Source organism: Monopterus albus, unplaced genomic scaffold (genome assembly GCF_001952655.1).
Source record: "Monopterus albus unplaced genomic scaffold, M_albus_1.0 scaffold179.1, whole genome shotgun sequence".
Classification (NCBI taxonomy): domain Eukaryota; kingdom Metazoa; phylum Chordata; class Actinopteri; order Synbranchiformes; family Synbranchidae; genus Monopterus; species Monopterus albus.
The window spans coordinates 609759-626906 of record NW_018128059.1 but is presented as its reverse complement, the minus strand read 5'-3'; the positions used below and the strand labels follow the sequence as shown (position 1 = coordinate 626906).

Sequence of the window (17148 nt, the reverse complement as noted above, 5' to 3'; positions counted from 1 at the left end):
GTCTTCATTGTAAATGTCTATTTTTCTTCACCATTGGATGTTTGTACTCTTATGGTTTCACGCCAGTCACATGACACTATGCTCACTGGCTTGGTGTGAATACTCCTGGCTATAAGATGCTGTATTCTTGCATTCTGGGTCAACTGACTTGGACATGTTAGGTATTTTTAGCCAGATAGATATTGGATACAGACATATTTGTTCTCACATTCAAGATTCAAGAGTCAAAAGATTCAAAGTGTTTGTCATATGCACAGTATGGAAGCGTGTTTCCCTGTACATTGAAATTCTTACTTTGCCATCCACAGATCCTCTGGGTAATGTCTAGATAATTTCTGGGTTCCAGTGTATGTCTGAAAAGGGCTAAACATATCTGGTTGGAAAAAGAAATACAAGTAATGCAGCCTTGGTGTAAGTTCCATTTATAATTGTAATTGTAAAAATGTGCATCTTATACATGTATGGGCTTAGCCAATACATACTGTAGTTCTGATTTTAAATTGTCTACGCTAAAGACTAAACTTGAGTTTCCGAATTAACAAGGGAATGAAATGTAACAATTATAGAACTCGATATGCACCTTAGACCACATGGCCAAATTTCTTGTTTTCCACCCCAAGAAATGACCCTCTGGTTATAAGCCTGAGCTCACTCCAAATACTGTAGGTCCACACTGCATAAAGGTAGAGTATTTCAAACGTACAGAAGATCAGATGACACTGGCAGTGTTGAGATCCTACTAGTTTTTGCCTCCATGAGCCAAAAGTGTTATTGTTTTTGATGCAATTTTTAACTTTCCTCCAACTTTGTTTGCATTGGTTCTACTACCATCAGTTCCCATTACTCTGGTAACCAATAACAATGAATTCCAACAACGATAAGTTCTTAGAGAGAGAAATTCAAAGTGGAATGTTGAAAGCCCGAAAGTCTTCTTGGCCTTTGCTCCTACCTTGGAGATCTCACTCCATTCATCCATCACTCTCCCATTGGTGTCCATCCATTTCCCCAGCAGGAGGCCCAGGGTGGGGGCTCAGCAGGTTTCATTGACTCAGCGGAGGGTAGATGGTAGAGACCATCCACCCACCTCTGCAGCTCTTTGTTAAGCGGCAGTTTAGCAGGGGCCTCCATTACACCAGTCAATGTGTTCATTTGTCAGCTTGCACTCCAGGAGTAAGACATTCCATGGTAAATTGTTGCTCCCTTTTTCCCAGAGGAACATTTTCCTACACATCCATGTACCAAGACTAATTGGAGACTGTGTGCTATCATTGGGAGGGCTCAGGCGGATGCAGCAAAAGCGATAAAATAAAGAAGCGCTGTGGAGTGCTTTGGTTGGCCGGGGATTCTGTTTTTCATGACTGGGGGAGGTTGGCTGGTGGGGACAGAGTTCAGTCTCATCGGACCTTTATTGCAGTAGGGAAAAGGCTTATTTACTGTAAACTGTTTATAGAGCTCTGTCACTATCTCTGGACATGCAGAATAAACACAGGAACACACTCCCACTCCTAATGTCATGTAAACACTAGAAACATGCACAGACTGACAAATACACCCTGAAAAAGACACTACACTCTGGATGGCTCTTACGCATGCATGCATTCACACACACAATGTACTTGTGAACATAATGACAATAAATATACTTTTGCCCACACCCTTGTTTCCTAACACACGCACATTCACAAGACAATACACAGCTATAAATACAGACTTGTACTTTAAAAAAGGAAAAAAAATTAAGTCACATGCAAACACACAACTCTTTGTCTCAATAATGGTCTGAGTGATGTTAATTTTATTGGCTTCCCCAGTTGTTATACAAATTGAATAAACTCTTCATACCCTTTCTTAGTTTTAACAATCAGAACTTTTTCTTGTTCTTCTGTGTCATTTTTACACAGTTGGATTCAGACCTACATGTTTCTGCCCATATTACCCAATCCCTTTAAAGTTAAGGGAGAAAAAAACATGACAGATGTCTGAAGAAAAAAACTAAGTCTGTGGACATGCTGCATCTGCCAGATATATGGTATCACACTTTGCAGAGCAGCTTGAGCAGATGAATCATCAAGCCATCCCGCAGGTTTTCAAATCCATCTTAGCACACAGACATTCTGTTTCCTGCCTCATATGTGTTGTGCACTTAAACAGACATGTCAGAAAGTATGTAATGTGAAAAGTGTATTTGCTCAAGTGTGCTAGTTTAATAATGGTTTTTCCGTCTATCTCTGTATCCTCTGACCCCCTTCACCCTCCCCCACTCCCTCCCTCATGAAGACCCTACCTCTTTGGGGCGGGATGTTTTGCCATTAAAACTCCATGGTGAGTTTTTCTTCTCCCCTCCTTGGCTCTTACGGCAGCATGCAACTGTAAACTCCACCACAGCACACTGGCTCCTTTACCTCTCATTTGTCTCCTGGTATATTTTCAACACATTCTGCATAGTTTGTGCAGTCATTCCTCAGGGGGGAAAAAATCCCATAGAGGAGTGTTTCTTATTTCCTCATCTTTTTTGACTTTGTTTTGTTTTTTGCAAACCATTACATTTTTCTGTTTATGTGTATTTTTGAGCTTTTATAGCACCATGATTCAATCCACTTCAGCACTTAAGGGAACAGAGGATTTCTGTTGGACTTTACTGTATATGGTGTATGCATCCTACTAATTATGATTTCACATTGTAATTAATGCCTGGCCTTCATATAGTAAAGTTTGCAAACATAAAAAACTGCATGCTGTGTATAATGGGTGGTGCTGTAGGGCTTTAAGGAAATGCAATGACACTTCTTGTCAGTTGCCATGTGGTGTCTTTGACCCACCAACATCTCTGTCTTCTGTCTTTTTGTTTTTTGCTATGTTTAGACCCTCCATGGTGTTTTTCTAAGAATAACACCTTTGTGTATAACACATATTGTTCAAAATTTCCTTTATCCTACTTTGGTTACATTTTTTTCCTGTCAGTTGTGTATTTGTACACGGTGTTGTTCCTTTTCATATTCTGGTATTGTAAACAATGTCTTGTGTGGGTACAGCAATGTGAATGATGTTGCTTTTGCTTCCAAAATATGTTTGCAGACAACAAAGATAGACCAGAGAGGAAAAAAAGGTTTTCTGTTTATTTAATGCACAGCTATTTAGTATATTTATAGTAACAATTGACCAAATGACTTTGTATAATATCAAAGAGGTTGCTTAAAGTAAAAAACCTACATCTGCATTTCCCCAGACAACAAATTAGTTTTCAACAAGTCCTCCAGTCTATACGACCCATATGGTTGGTTGTCTAATTCTTCTCATACGATCCATAGGGGTGGCTCATTAAATAGTGCTCTACAGTAGCACTATTCAATCTATTCAACAATTCTGCCAACAACATACATTGCACTATACCAAGCTTTATGGACTTTGGTCAGCATGGAAATAGCCTTAAACATGACAGCTAGCTAGCAGCAAGCTACTGGTACTCTGTTGTCTTGTAAACTGTCATAAATATGTTATGATTATGAAATCTTCACAGTTTCATTGTGTTTTGCTACACAAACTACTTACTTAGGTTTAGGCACACAAAACTACTTAGTTAGGTTTAGGGGGAAACTATTTAGATTCAGGAATAAAAAATGTTGTTACATATGGGAACAAAACCTGCTGACAAACACAAGCCACGCACACAGGAATTGAACCCAGCTCTCCTTAGGGAGCGGTCCAGTGTTTTGTGTACCTAGCCATCCACCACAGCCTGCTCCTAACACACACTTTGTGCCTCTATATACTATCTCACATTACTTACTCCTTTTCTTGTTGCATAATTACTATGGTCATTATATGTCACCAAACTATAACATGTAACAGTTTGTCATACTAACCTGCTAACACAAATCATGTGTACTGTCATATTTTACAGGAAGACAATTTCTTATTTTTCAGGCCATTATTTTGATTTTCACCTCCATTTTCAGCCACAGAAGGTAGCCATTTTCAGCTAAATGAATAAGTAAATAACACATGAACTGCATGTGTTGTGCTCAGTGATGGTTATTATGATTATTGATGACTATTATTATGAAATTATGATATGTCTATTAGATTGACCTACAGAAATCCCTTTGCTGCATACAGCTACAGTATATACCTTTTTCCCCAGATGTTTTTGTTGTAGAAATCTGCTCCAGAACCTGTCTTAATGTAGAGAGGTGCTGTCAAAGCCTCCTGTGACCCAGTCTCATTGAACAGCACTGGCAGTAGTGCAGAGACATTAGCTATGAGTGGGATTGATGTTTCTAACCAGCCAGAGATTTTCAGTTATTTCTGCTTGATCAGTAAGTTTTGTTGCATTCTCATAAAAGACCTGCAGGGCTGGGCAGAGTGTGGTGGAGCATAGCAGATTATAGTAGAGCACAGTGGAGCAGGGGGAGGGAGTGCTGGGCAGAGCAGAGTGGATTGATTTGGAGTTTCATGCTAGTGCATGCTACCTTAAGTTACATACTGTATTTTAATCTTTATCGAGAAAAATATGTACTGCTCTTGGCAACCGTCACCACAGCTTCCATTTTGACAAAAAATTATATAGACAAGATAGAGATATAATTTGCTACTGATTTATTAGAGCTAAATGACAACCCCTCTCAAATTGAGAACAGTGATAGAGAACACTCTCAGGCTGAATAATGAAGTTAATCAAAAAAGCTATCTTAATTTCAGGCTAATAATCAGGAAATTTACTTTTACTTACAATTTTGAGTGAAACGTCATTGTTTATAATGCTCAGCACTGATAATCAAATGTTAAAGGGTACAGCATCTTCCTCTTCAAGGAAATTTGTCTTGTTGGGGGCTGAAGCCAAGTCTCTTGTCAACGTGGCCTTGTGAAATCAGATGCTTACAAGCTTTTAAAAGAAGCCCCATTATGACAGAGTCACTTATGGAGTCATGATTGAGTGGTTCATTGAAGTGAACTTTTCCCTTCCCAGCTCCCTGCTCTCCAGCTCCTCCCTGTTGAGTCAATTCACTTTATATAATGAATAGCATGTGGTCCCTTCCCCAACTCTTGGGTTTCATCTTTTGTTGTGGGCAGTCATTCTTTTTAATTGAAGCTTTTTTCTTTCTTTCTGTCTTCATCCAGCTCCTGCTTAATCTAGGCCCTTAGTGATTTCAGAGTGTATGTTTTTCAAAGGTCCACATCATTAGCATTGGAATCTTGATCTTCACAATAACTGCTTTGCCTTCAAATTTGAGCTAGTTAAACCTATATTGTTTCTCTGTGGTGTATGCCTTGAAATGTGAGCTATGACAGCCCATTCACCAATTTGTGCTTCAGTGCTGAACATGCCCTCTCAAAGCTCAGTAGTGCCCAGAGTCTAGGTCCACATTTTATAAACAGAACCATGCTTTCTTTCCTTTTTCCAGATACCAGAGACTATGTCAATGAATTTCAATTTCATGTTACGAGGATGTTTTAAAATCAAAGTGATCAAATATTTACCTACACCTATAGTATTCTTATTATATCTTATATTATTATTTATATTCATTTTTTTTTTGCACAGTCTTAACTCCAAATACTATTTAATAGATTCCCATGCTGACTGGCTCATAAATGCAAGGAATAGGGACAGGTTAAAAAATGTAAAAAAAAGGGTTTATCTCCCAGAATATTTGTTGACTGTCCCCAGTGGATGTCATTACCGTAGTGCTATGTGTTCAACAGAGCTCCAACAGGGCCTCTTTTTCAATGGCTGTTGTAAAATAATAAATGTGATGATGAAGGATGTGTCCTCCACATGACTGCCTCTCTCTCTCATGCTATCTTTCTTTCCCTTTTTGGTCTTAATACCAACTCTTTTACTGATATGAATTAAGCATGTGGCTCAGAACCAGTGCAGAAACAGCAGTGTAGCTCTTTGTCACTGGCTGGCCATGTGAAGTGAGCTCTACCATTTGTTTACTGCAAGGGCCCTGAAAATAAATGGAAGCTGCCAGTGGACTTCCAGCTTCCCTCAGAGGCGCCTCACGTTAGCCCTGGACATAGTAATGTGAAGGGACTATGATGGTTGATGTTGCAGATTGAATTATACCCCTGCGGAAAAGCTATTAGCTCAGTCAGGAGTCCTCATTTGTTAAATTAAAAGTGGAAATGACATGAGAGTAGCCTTTTCAGTGAATTAAAGTTCCAAAGAAAATGGATTCCACTCCCTGCTAAAAGTCAATAGTACAAAAGAAAATCTTGTGGAGAGAGAAGAAAGAAAAAAAAAACAATTGTTTAGTGGCATTCATCTCCTCCTGCTCCCAATTCCCTCTTAATATATTTATGTTTCATAGTTGATATTGGGTTATGTATTTTTAACTATTTGCCAATGCACTTCTCCCATTTGTCCTCTCCAAAAACTGGTTGCTGTCCTCCATATCACAAGCAGAATTGGGCCGTTTCTGCTGGATTTATGGCTCTCTGTTGTAAGGGCAGAAACCTCAACACTTCTAAGCCATTTCAAGTGAGATCAAGAGTAAAATGATGATATAAAACACAGATGAATAAACTTTAGTGGTCACTGTACCCAGAGGAGATGAATGAGAGCCAAGCTGTGATCTTTGGTCCTATTGGTAGAAATGTATATGTATATGTATGTATGTATGTATGTATTTTTTTCCTCCTCACAAGAGAATGAGAAGAGAACCTGTCAGATTTAGTGTTTTTCCTTGATCTATTATTTTATTCTTTGTCCAAAGTCAACATGAAAACCTTGAAGAAGTTAAAATATATTCCACTATATAGTCTATATAGTGTAAGTCACCATGTACTTTATTTACTCTGCGCTGTGCTGAGCCCTTTGAAGACCAACATCAGATTGCTCTGGTATAGGATTTGTGTCCTGTATTGTTGAAACCAGTGAATCACAGGGAGTTTGAGGATTTAACATATTTTCCAGCAATGGGAGAGATGAAACACCAGGGTTTTCAGCAATTAAACACATCCCCAAAGTAGATCTTTGACTTAACAGACGTCCCATGCAGTCAGTCAGAAATATTGTTTCTTCACTTGATCTATGAACTCAAGTGAACTGAATATGGTGTCATATATCCAAGAGAGATCCCATGTTTCCTCTGTCCCCATACCGTTTAACATGCAATTTTGATTTTAATGAATCCAACTCAGGTGTTTGAAACTTTAAAGATTAGGTATATCTTACATATTTTTATATCTATTTTTATTTCTTTTTAATTTGCCTTTCTCTGGTCCAAGATTGCTGAGAGACAGTAAAAGGAAAGGGAACATGCTTAAGCAGTGGAAACACACCCTCTTGGTGGATTGGTAACTTGGACCTGTTTGTTAAGTGCTTTATCTTCTGGATGCACTGACAGACAAATAGGCCGAAGGAAGAGCTTGGAGGAGAAGACAAGGGCACCCTGGAGTTAACCAAGGCAATATCCTGAGTGTGAGTTTAGCTCTCCCTCCATCTTCCTTTCATAGACAAGGCTTACTGTGGGTATTTGGTTATTCAGCCTTCTCCCTATGACCTAGCATTAAAAAAACAAGCTATGAAACTTGTATAGGAGCCTTTCTTATAACTACCTTCATCACCTCCTTTTTCCTGATCCCTCTTTCACACGGTATTGGCCAAACAAAGACATCAGCATCTTGCATTCGGGGAGTAATTTATGAGGTGCTGACAGTCTGAAGGGAGGCAACAGAAAAAGAGATTAGCCAGCAACAGGCCTTTCAGCACCTAGTACTGTGAAAGTTAGTGGAACTACTGGACACATCACCAGTCACTACAAGCATTCCTGATGAACTTTACTTACTTTACAGTCTTTACTACAGCATTACAGTTTATCAGTTGTAAGTTATTCTGTTTTTTGTGTCATACTTAGCTTCATGTGAGGCAGACTTATCAATGAGGACTGGATTTTTTGATAAATGGCAGCCAACTTCAGCAGACTGCATAATTTACATAATGGAGATTTCTTTGGTCATTGTCAGAGCATTCTGTACATCCCGTCTTGCACTGTCTGTTGCTTTACAAACTTTTGTCATCATGGACACAACAGCTAGCTACACAGCAGCAAGCTAGTGGAACTCTGTTGTCTTGGATACTGTCAAACGTTTTATTGTGTTTTGCCACACAAACTACTTGGGTAGGTTTAGGCACAAAACTGCTGGGTTAGGTGTAGAGAAAAAAACAAATTGGTTACATTTGAAATTAAAACAACATTGTTACATTTAGGAGCAAAACCTCTTGAAAAACACAAGCCATATGCTGGAATTAAACACCAGTCACCTGAGAGAAAGGCCTGTGTTTTTGTACCTAGCCATTCAACCCAGTCTCTGCCTGACAAGCACTTTGTGGCTCTATATGCCACATCACATTATCTAAGTTGTTTTCAGAGAGGATGTGGTGGGCGCTGCGATCCACTATCAAACCCATTCATTTCTATGCGCTGTGCAGCACAAGAATGTATTTGCATTGCGCTGAGCTGCAAGGTTGCACATGCCATCCCTGCATGCTGAGCTGAAGTTAAAAAAAGTTTCATTTGGGCACAGCACTCTGTGACGACATCTCAACACATCCAATTGCAGAAAACCTGATAAACCACAAAGAAAATGGAGGTGAAGCTGATTTTGACAAATCCGCACCTGCTTCTTTGCTGCATCTCGTCTCCTCCTCATCAATACAACTACAGCCGGAGCTTTTCGCTGACATGTAGATAGATACTTAATGTATCCAGGTCCATTGCTTGAAAAAATTGTTAATATCTGCTAACTAACTTGGGGAAAGCTTTTTGGTCACCTAGCAACTGGCGCCCAACATGTGCGCGATTTGTGGGTGTGGTATGACCTCGGCAGCTAAGAAGGGATGGGCCTGATAAGTACTTAGAAGGGAATCTCCTTGGAATACCGGGGACTCTATCGGCTATGGCTCAGTAGGTAGAGCGGGTCATCTCCTAACTGTAAGATTAGCAGTTTGATTCTAGTCCACATGTCAAAGTGTACTTGAGCAAGACACTGAACCCCCAGTTGCCAGTTGGGAGTGCGAATGGGTGAATGGCCAAATAGTGTGAAAGCCCTTTGAGTGGCCTGCAATGCATAGAAAAGCGCTATACAAGTAGGAACTCCCTGAAAGCACTACACAGAAAATATACAACCTATAACTGATCACATGACATTGTTCACTAATCGCCAGTGATGATGAACTGAGGATCAGTAAATACAGCTGTGGGAACATTGTGAGTAGTTTGGCTGTCCAAATTGTACACACATTTACAATAGAAACCAAAAGTCATGCTTGTTTCTGGTTGTAAAGTTACTGTTATGTTTGCGTAAACTCACTGAATTAGACTTGTAGAGCAGTCATTCCCAAACTTAAGAATACCAGGGCCCAATCTGAAATCTGAAAATTTAGTGCAGCCCACCCAAACCTTTAAACTTCGGTCAGCCCACAAAACTAAGATTAAGTATTTCTCTATATATTTTGCACTTCATAATGGAACAATTCCATGGGAACAGGTACCTATATGGCAATGCACTGCAAGATTATAAAACGTATTCACATTGGCTACACTTAACAATTTGTAGTGCAACAAATGCAGGAAATTAAGTGCAAATGTTGGATTGTAAAGCCTGTTTGACAGTGGATAATAAAATTTCACAATATCTAACCCAATATCAATAAGAAGAAAGAACAGACAAACATCATTTTGATGCTGAATCAGGCCAATACTTGCATATCTTTGAACACATGCATTCTGATACAGTTATTACAACCTTTTACAGCATGGCTTGTTGTCATGTACAGTAATATTTGAGGTGCTTAACAAGCACAAAACAAAGCGCTCACTTTTGCAAGTCTGTAAATTGACATTAACACAAAAGTTACTTCAGACTTAGTGAAACAATTTGCAAACAACTTCTCTCACTGCACTGGATATGAATCACGTTAGGTAACATGACATTGTGTCACCTGAAACTCACCTAATGAGAAGAGTGATGTTGTTGCGTAGAGTATACAGTAGGTGCTGCTTTAGTGTAGGCATGTTACTACACCATAACAGGTACAAGATAAAATACAAGCCATAAACCACTGTGATGTATAAATTTTAAATCTCAGACAGTGCATTGTTTGAGTATCAACATTAGAGCGTCTCTTCCATCTCAGTGCAAATGGTTTAAACAGTAATTTAGCATAAGGTAACAGCATACATGCTTCATTCCACTCAGATAGTGTTCTGTTACATATTTTATTTATCTTATGAATGCTGTGAGCTCTGAATAATGTGCTAACAAACTGCGCCAAAAGTTACGCCAGGGCTAACTTTTTGCCCTGGTGGTGGCAACTGTGGTTTTATTGAAATTAATGAGGAAGCTTGCAACAGTGCAATTGTTGCTTTGTGCTGTAAACTAAAAGAGAAACACTTAACACAATTAAAACAACCTTTTCAGAGGGGAGAGGATCTAGAATTGTGGATAAATTGTGTATTAAGGTAGACATTTTATAAGGCATAGGTTTTTGGTTTTGTACTGATTTTGACTATTCTCTCAATGTATCTTACATCCACATCTGTGTCATTGCAAAGTTCATTTTCTCATTTTCTGTTAAGGTGGATATGATTTTTGCAGACATTTTATTTCCCCCCTGCTTAGTTCTGTGCATACAAAGCACTTTAATAAATTTGGTGTTTATTCTCACAGATATTACCATATAGTTTTATATACTTAGGTCCAAGGTGTTCCTTTTCTGGGCCTTAAAGCTACTTAAGATTTCATTTGAACTTTTATGAAGAATCATCCACATTTAGAAACATAGTTGTAACTATGCATTTGAGATCACTGTTGAATATATTGACAGCTTTTAATGGGAAATTCAGATGTTGTGTCACTGAGTCAGTTTTGGTGGGAAAATAATACCAGCACATTCTGGAAGCAAACATCACACCATCTGTAAAAAAGCTGAAGCTGAAAAGAGGATGGCTTCTACAACAGGACAATGATCCTAAACATACCTCGAAATCCACTATGGAATACCTCAAGAGACGCAGGCTGAAGGTTTTGGAATGGCCATCACAGTCCCCTGATTTAAACATCATTGGAAATTTGTGGGTAGATCTTAAAAGAGCTGTGCATGCAAGACGACCAAAGAATATTACAGAACTAGAAGCCTTTTGCAAGGAAGAATGGGAGAAGATCCCAAGTACAAGAATTGAAAGACTTTTAGCTGGCTATGAAAAGCGTTTGCAAGCTGTGATATCTGCCAGAGGAGGTGTTACTAAGTACTGATTGTGTAGGGTGCCCAAACTTTTGCACCATGCCATAATAATGTTTTTATTTTTTATTTTTGTTCAATTTATGGCATAAAAAGTAACTATGCATCACTGTTTGCAGAAAATATTGTGCATTTTTTCCATTTCCAAGAGAAACTGTGTTAACATCTGTTCAAATAAAATATCACCAAAATCTGTTATTTATCAAGGGGTGCCTAAACTTTTGCATAAGACTGTATCTTACTCACTATAGTCTAAGTAACCAAGGTGGGGCAACTGGACTGGAGGCAACAAAGTTTCTGAAAATGTGATATAAATTTAGACAAACCAATCATTTGAACATAAGCCTGGAGTTCAGTTTTTTTCCTCTCCATTGTCTCATTGGGCTATTGTACTTAAACCAGTCAATCACAAATAATTTGAGTTTGACATGTTAAAATGTACAAAAATAGCAGGGAACACCTTTGATATTCCAGACACTTCAGTACAGTTTTTATTGTGTCTTAACGTTGGATGCTTTTTTCCTACTGAAGCAAAGCCAAGCCACCTCCTCAGATCTCCCCGAGTAAGTCCAGTGGAGGAGAGTTCTGTGTGGCTGCCGTTTTTGGCTCATCTCGCTCCTGGTTCATCACCAACCCCAGCATGAAAAGAGAGAAAGGTTAGATCATGCACAGGTGCTTTTCACATTTCTCTGGAGCCAGTATCCTGGCTCTTCCTGTCAACCATGTGTTCCAAAAGTGTCTAATTGGTACAAAGTCCTGACAAATGTACTGCAGTTCAATATTAAATGCAGTTTTCTCCCCTTTTCTATGAATGTGCAGTTGTATCATGATTTTTAGTAGAAGCTGAAGTAGAATTTTTATCATTGCCTTCTTCCTCATTCTTCTCACAGATCAGTCCAGGCAGTCTGTTGTTGATTCTCTGTACATCATCAGTTGCTATGGTAACTTGATGGAACATGTCCTGGAGCCTCGGCCAATTAGCACTGCTCAAAAGATTAGTGATGATACACCTTTGGAGCTCAGCACCTGTCCAAGGGCCTGCTGGACTCTAGCGAGGTAACACTGTGCTGACCACTGTATCCTACAAAAAGTGTCTCTAAGACTGGTAGTCTCATAGTTGATGTCTTTTTGAGCAGGACTCCACAGTGGAATGAGCTACAACCACCCTTCAACTCCAACCACCCCCTGGTATTGGCTGCAGACCTGGTACAGCATTATCAATACCTTCTGGCTGGTAAGCACTAAGCAGATCTTTCTTTGTGTTTACAGATTTGCACAAACAAGTGTGTTACAACATCAAGTTGTGATTACATAGAATGCAAATCAACATTTTGGGAAAGCATAAATTTATATTAAGTCAATGGAAAAATGTAAATTAGAGGAAAAAAGAAAAACTATTATTAGTATTGATGTATTTGCCTGGACTGCATGTACTCTATGTGTCTATTACATACTATATGCATCATAAAATATAGGTTTCTGTATGTATGGTTGCACAGACTCACATGACAGTGTGTTTTCTCTAAGTACTGTACACATCATTAGTCAAAGGAGTGACCCGTATTCCCCACTGATTTCCATGCTGACTGTGTTGAAAGCCAGTTCTCAGCCTCTTATTGGTGCCACATGCTTAGAAGAGACCTTTCCATTTTTCAGCCATAACTTTCCTTTCTCAAAGATGTAAAAGGAAGATATTTCTACCATTTCATATCCTCTAAGCCCTGTCAGAAATAATCTTAGTTTTTCAGTTTGGTGGTGCACCTTAAACCCACTCTTTGCCACATATTTGCTTCAAGATATGCTAGCACTATGTGATGCCACACTCAGACCAACACAACCAACAAAATGGATTGGACTGAAAATACTGATGCCCTGTACAAGAAGGGCCAGAGCCGCCTCCACTTGTTGAGGAGACTGAGGTCCTTTGGTGTGAGGGAGGCACTCCTTCGGACTTTTTATGATACTATAGTGGCATCTGCTGTTTTTTACACTGTTGTGGGCCAGGCGGGAGGTAGCATGGACAGGGACAAAAAGAGACTAAACAAGCTGGTCAAGAGAGCTGGTTCTGTCCTGGGCTGCCCCCTGGATTACATCGAGAAGGTGGCAGACAGAAGGATGCTGGTAAAACTAACATCCATCATGCAGGACCCCTCCCATCCCCTGCAGCACACAGTGGAGGCTCTGAACAGTTCCTTTAGCGCAAGACTGTTACATCCCCAGTGTAAGAAGGAGCGTTACCGTAGGTCATTCCTTCCCACAGCTATCAGACTGTACATCACTGCAGGGATAAGCTAGGTGAAAGTATGAGGGACTATGTAATAGTCAACTGAGGTGCAATACTCAAATCCTGGGGTAAAATGCATGGTTAATATGCACATATGTAAATTCTGTTCTTGATTATTTAAATACTTGATTCTGTCTATTTTTGAGTACTTGGAATTTATTTATCAGGATGTGTGCAGTGCTTGTTTCTCATGGTGTTATGTTGTTTGTTCTCTATTGCTGCTGAAACACTGAAATTTCCCCATTGAGGGATCAATAAAGTACCTACCTACCTACCTACCTACCAGTTAGCTGACACCCTAAACTTCCTCTAATTCAGTAACAAGTACAGAGTAGTGAGCACGTTATGTTGCCATCTGAAAGGCCAAAGTGCAGAGTGCACACGGATGGCCACACACAGAATCAGTCCACCCCCTGGAACAGGCTGGCGTTTTGAGCCCACTGCATAATTATAGATACACAAAATCTGTAATTAGCTCTTGTGGGTTCTCCGGGGCAAGTGGTAGCTGCGTTTCCCTTTAACTCTCTACTCATCTCTGTTGACTTCTGCAGTGCTCCAGGTCTAACTGGTGGGTTATTTGTCAAATTAGTGCTAATGGTCTCTCCCAGTGTCAGATTGATGAGGATACGTAGGAGTGACAGGCATAGGCATTAGCCTTTTCCACCATTCTCTCTGCCAGCCTGGGCAGTGGAACTGGCTAAATAATGAGAGAGATTCATAGCATTAACATTTACATCTAATGAACAATAGCCAAATAACTCTGCTGCATCTCTCAATTCATCCAAGTGTGAATTGATGTGAGGTCAAGATACTATAAACAATTGTTCAGCCTTTTCCCTCTGGGCCTAGCGTCTTATACACCACCCCAACCACTGACCGATTTACTCTTGGAGTGCCACCTTCCATTTCTGTGCTTTGTACCCAAGCACAGACTCTCAGCATCCTGTTTCTCAGCATGCATCCCCTTGCCAGCCTTCTTCTTTGCTGTTTCCTCCAGGGCTTGGCAGCAGAGTGGAGAAATGAGCCAGGCGAAAGACTCAATTTGACCTTAGAATGAATTACAGTACAGCCATATGTCACTTATCCAGCTAACCCTTGCTGAGGTTAAGGATCAGGCCACTGGAGAGAAAACTAAAAAGACACGCTTCTTATTTTCAGAACAAAATTTTAATTTAATTCTAATTTTCATTGTTGATACAGCCAATCACAAGGCAGAACAAGTAGCAAAAAACCAAGTTTTACTATTAGAGAAGAAACAGATACAACAAAATAGTCAAAGAATGAGTGGAAAAGTCTCTTTAAATACACTTTTCATCTAATTAGCTAACAAACAGAAGATGTCTCTAGAAAGGTGGTGCAAGGCAAAGAGGTGGCAGCACTTGACTGACAGGCCATGGTCTCTGGTCTCTTGGCTCTATATTGTATGACCTAGGCTAATTAAAAATGCAGTATGCAGGGAAAGGAATAGGAAAGGCAGAGGAAAGGCTGGTTCAAGCCAGACCGGAGCCTCCAGGATGGGATGATAAAAGGCAGCGGTGGCGCCACTTCATGGTCACTATCTCCACCTGTCCATCTGTAGCAGCTACTGGCAGCACTCAGCCCTGCACATGATGGCAACCGACAGAATTGCCATGGAAAGATAAAGAAGATGGAGACACACATTACACAGTATACTCACAAACAGAGGAGATGCTGTAGTGTAATCTGGTTCAATAAAGGCACTCTCCATGTTTTTAGTGCTTGGGGAATCCTTGATCTGTAGCCGGGATGGAATCACAGGATTCCTGTCTGTGTTTCCAATACTACCCATTTGTTTATTAGGCTAGTTTGTGAATGGGCCCTTTTTTCTCAGTCAAGGGCTATCGGACCTGGGTCATAACAGAATTTCTCTAATCCCTATCATAACAGTGTCTATACTTTGATTAACGTGAGGTTCTCACACTGTCCTTAGATTTCTTCTGTTTTTATTTAGTGTGATATTTATCTAGCTGTCCGCAGTATGTTTTCTGACACCCCCCTGGCCACAAAGTTGATCTCAAGCAAACAAACCGGTGAATAATTTACCACCTGTATTTCTGGCTGGCTCCTTTGAGCTTTGCAGTGAATGCAGCAACAGTGGCTATGCTTTTTGGCTGCAGCCCTCCCCTCCCTACCTGTCATATAATGTGCTAATTGTGGAGACTGGCTGACTCGGCCGCTCTCTTGGGATTTGAAGCCCATGACAGGCCAGCCACATTGCCTCGTCAATAGATCTAATTGCTCCGAGAGAGTGAACAGAGTGAAGGCTTTGGAGCATCAGGCGTTTGGTAAAGAGAAACCATGGCGCCATGACTGGGTCAGTAATCAAAGAGAGGCAGAGAAAGGATGGGGTAAGTGTGGTGCTGACTGAATGAAGAAACTGTCAGTCAGATACACCTTAAATGATATATAATGACTAAGCTATCCCAGTCTGTTAGTATGCCAGCGCCTATCTACCAGAGTACTACTCAAAAGAGGAAAGCAAGAAGAGGAAAGTGAGAAGAGAGACTGGTGGAGCAGCCTAGAGTGAACCTAGCAAGTGAAATGCCTGGCATCCAGCCATGGCAGGTTAAAGCAGAGAGATGAAAAATAAAGGACTAATATATGAATCTTTAAAAATTACATCTCAAAGAGATAAAGGTGAATAGAGTGGGCAGCACAGGCAAGACAGCTATCATCTGTTCACCATGCAGCCTGCTCTCCACATCTATCAGATTGTTAGCCCCTTATCTGTCTTTGGAGATCAGCCTGTCCGGCCCCTGGCCCCAGGCCCCCGGAGGTTGGGCTACATCAATACCTCGGCAGCCTTTGTTCATGTTCTGACTCCCTGCTTCACTGCTCTGGCTCACAGGCCACTGGCTACCAGCCTTCAGCACAGCGAAACACCACTCCGTCCACAGTCAATAAAGACTGACACAGACAGCTCTGTTCAACTGTAGGGGAGATTGCTTTTTGGCTTATGAGTATGCAAGAAAATAATCATCAGTGTGGTTATTAAAGAAAGTAACAAAATAAAATGGTTTAATTTATTGTATTCCTTACCAAGGCAGTTATTATACAGGCAAGCACATAGACAGACAATATATTCACACAATAAATTGCATAGATATAGACTTCACACATCTCTCACCCTCTAAATAGCAAAAAAATGTCAATATATATCACTGTGGAGTAAATTTTTGGAAATAAATAAATTGAAATTCATTTGATTAACTGTTTGTGGATTAAATAAGCAAATTGGCATGTTTGTGGCCAATCCAGCAAATGAAGTACTTGATATATGAAATTAATTCATAACACTGATTCACGTTTTTAATAGAAATATTACCATATCATATTTCTACTTGTTTATTTATGGTGCTGCCCAGAAGGGGCTAGTATATGTTATGTTAGATGAAGAGTTACCACAAGTTGAATGATTACTGTATATAAATTATATAATACTGTATTTCTTCTGTTTTCTTGCCAATTATGGCTACAACAGATTAACTGAATGTCACTGTGATAACATTCCAGAATAGTAAAAAACACTTTCATTGTGTTAGAAACCTTTCTGCAGTGTTATGGCGGGCCAGAGGGAGGTGTTTAGTTGAATTAA

At 39.9% G+C, this 17148-nt stretch overlaps 1 protein-coding gene across 9 annotated transcripts in view; it reads left to right on the top strand.

The window, feature by feature from the left end:
• The window catches only part of bcas3 (BCAS3 microtubule associated cell migration factor), a 531108-nt gene that overhangs the window by 214342 nt on the left and 299618 nt on the right, over positions 1–17148 (top strand). For 8 of the 9 annotated variants that reach the window (XR_002276298.1, XM_020616813.1, XM_020616814.1 and 5 more), the window contains 3 exons: positions 11780–11904; positions 12139–12304; positions 12385–12482. Coding sequence is in view for 8 of the 9 variants with exons in the window: in XM_020616813.1 (XP_020472469.1) it covers positions 11780–11904; positions 12139–12304; positions 12385–12482 (389 nt within the window). In the remaining variant the exon portion in view is untranslated. Of the gene's footprint in view, positions 1–2277; positions 2323–11779; positions 11905–12138; positions 12305–12384; positions 12483–17148 lie in introns of all 9 variants that reach the window. The other variant, XM_020616811.1, reaches the window with a different exon arrangement.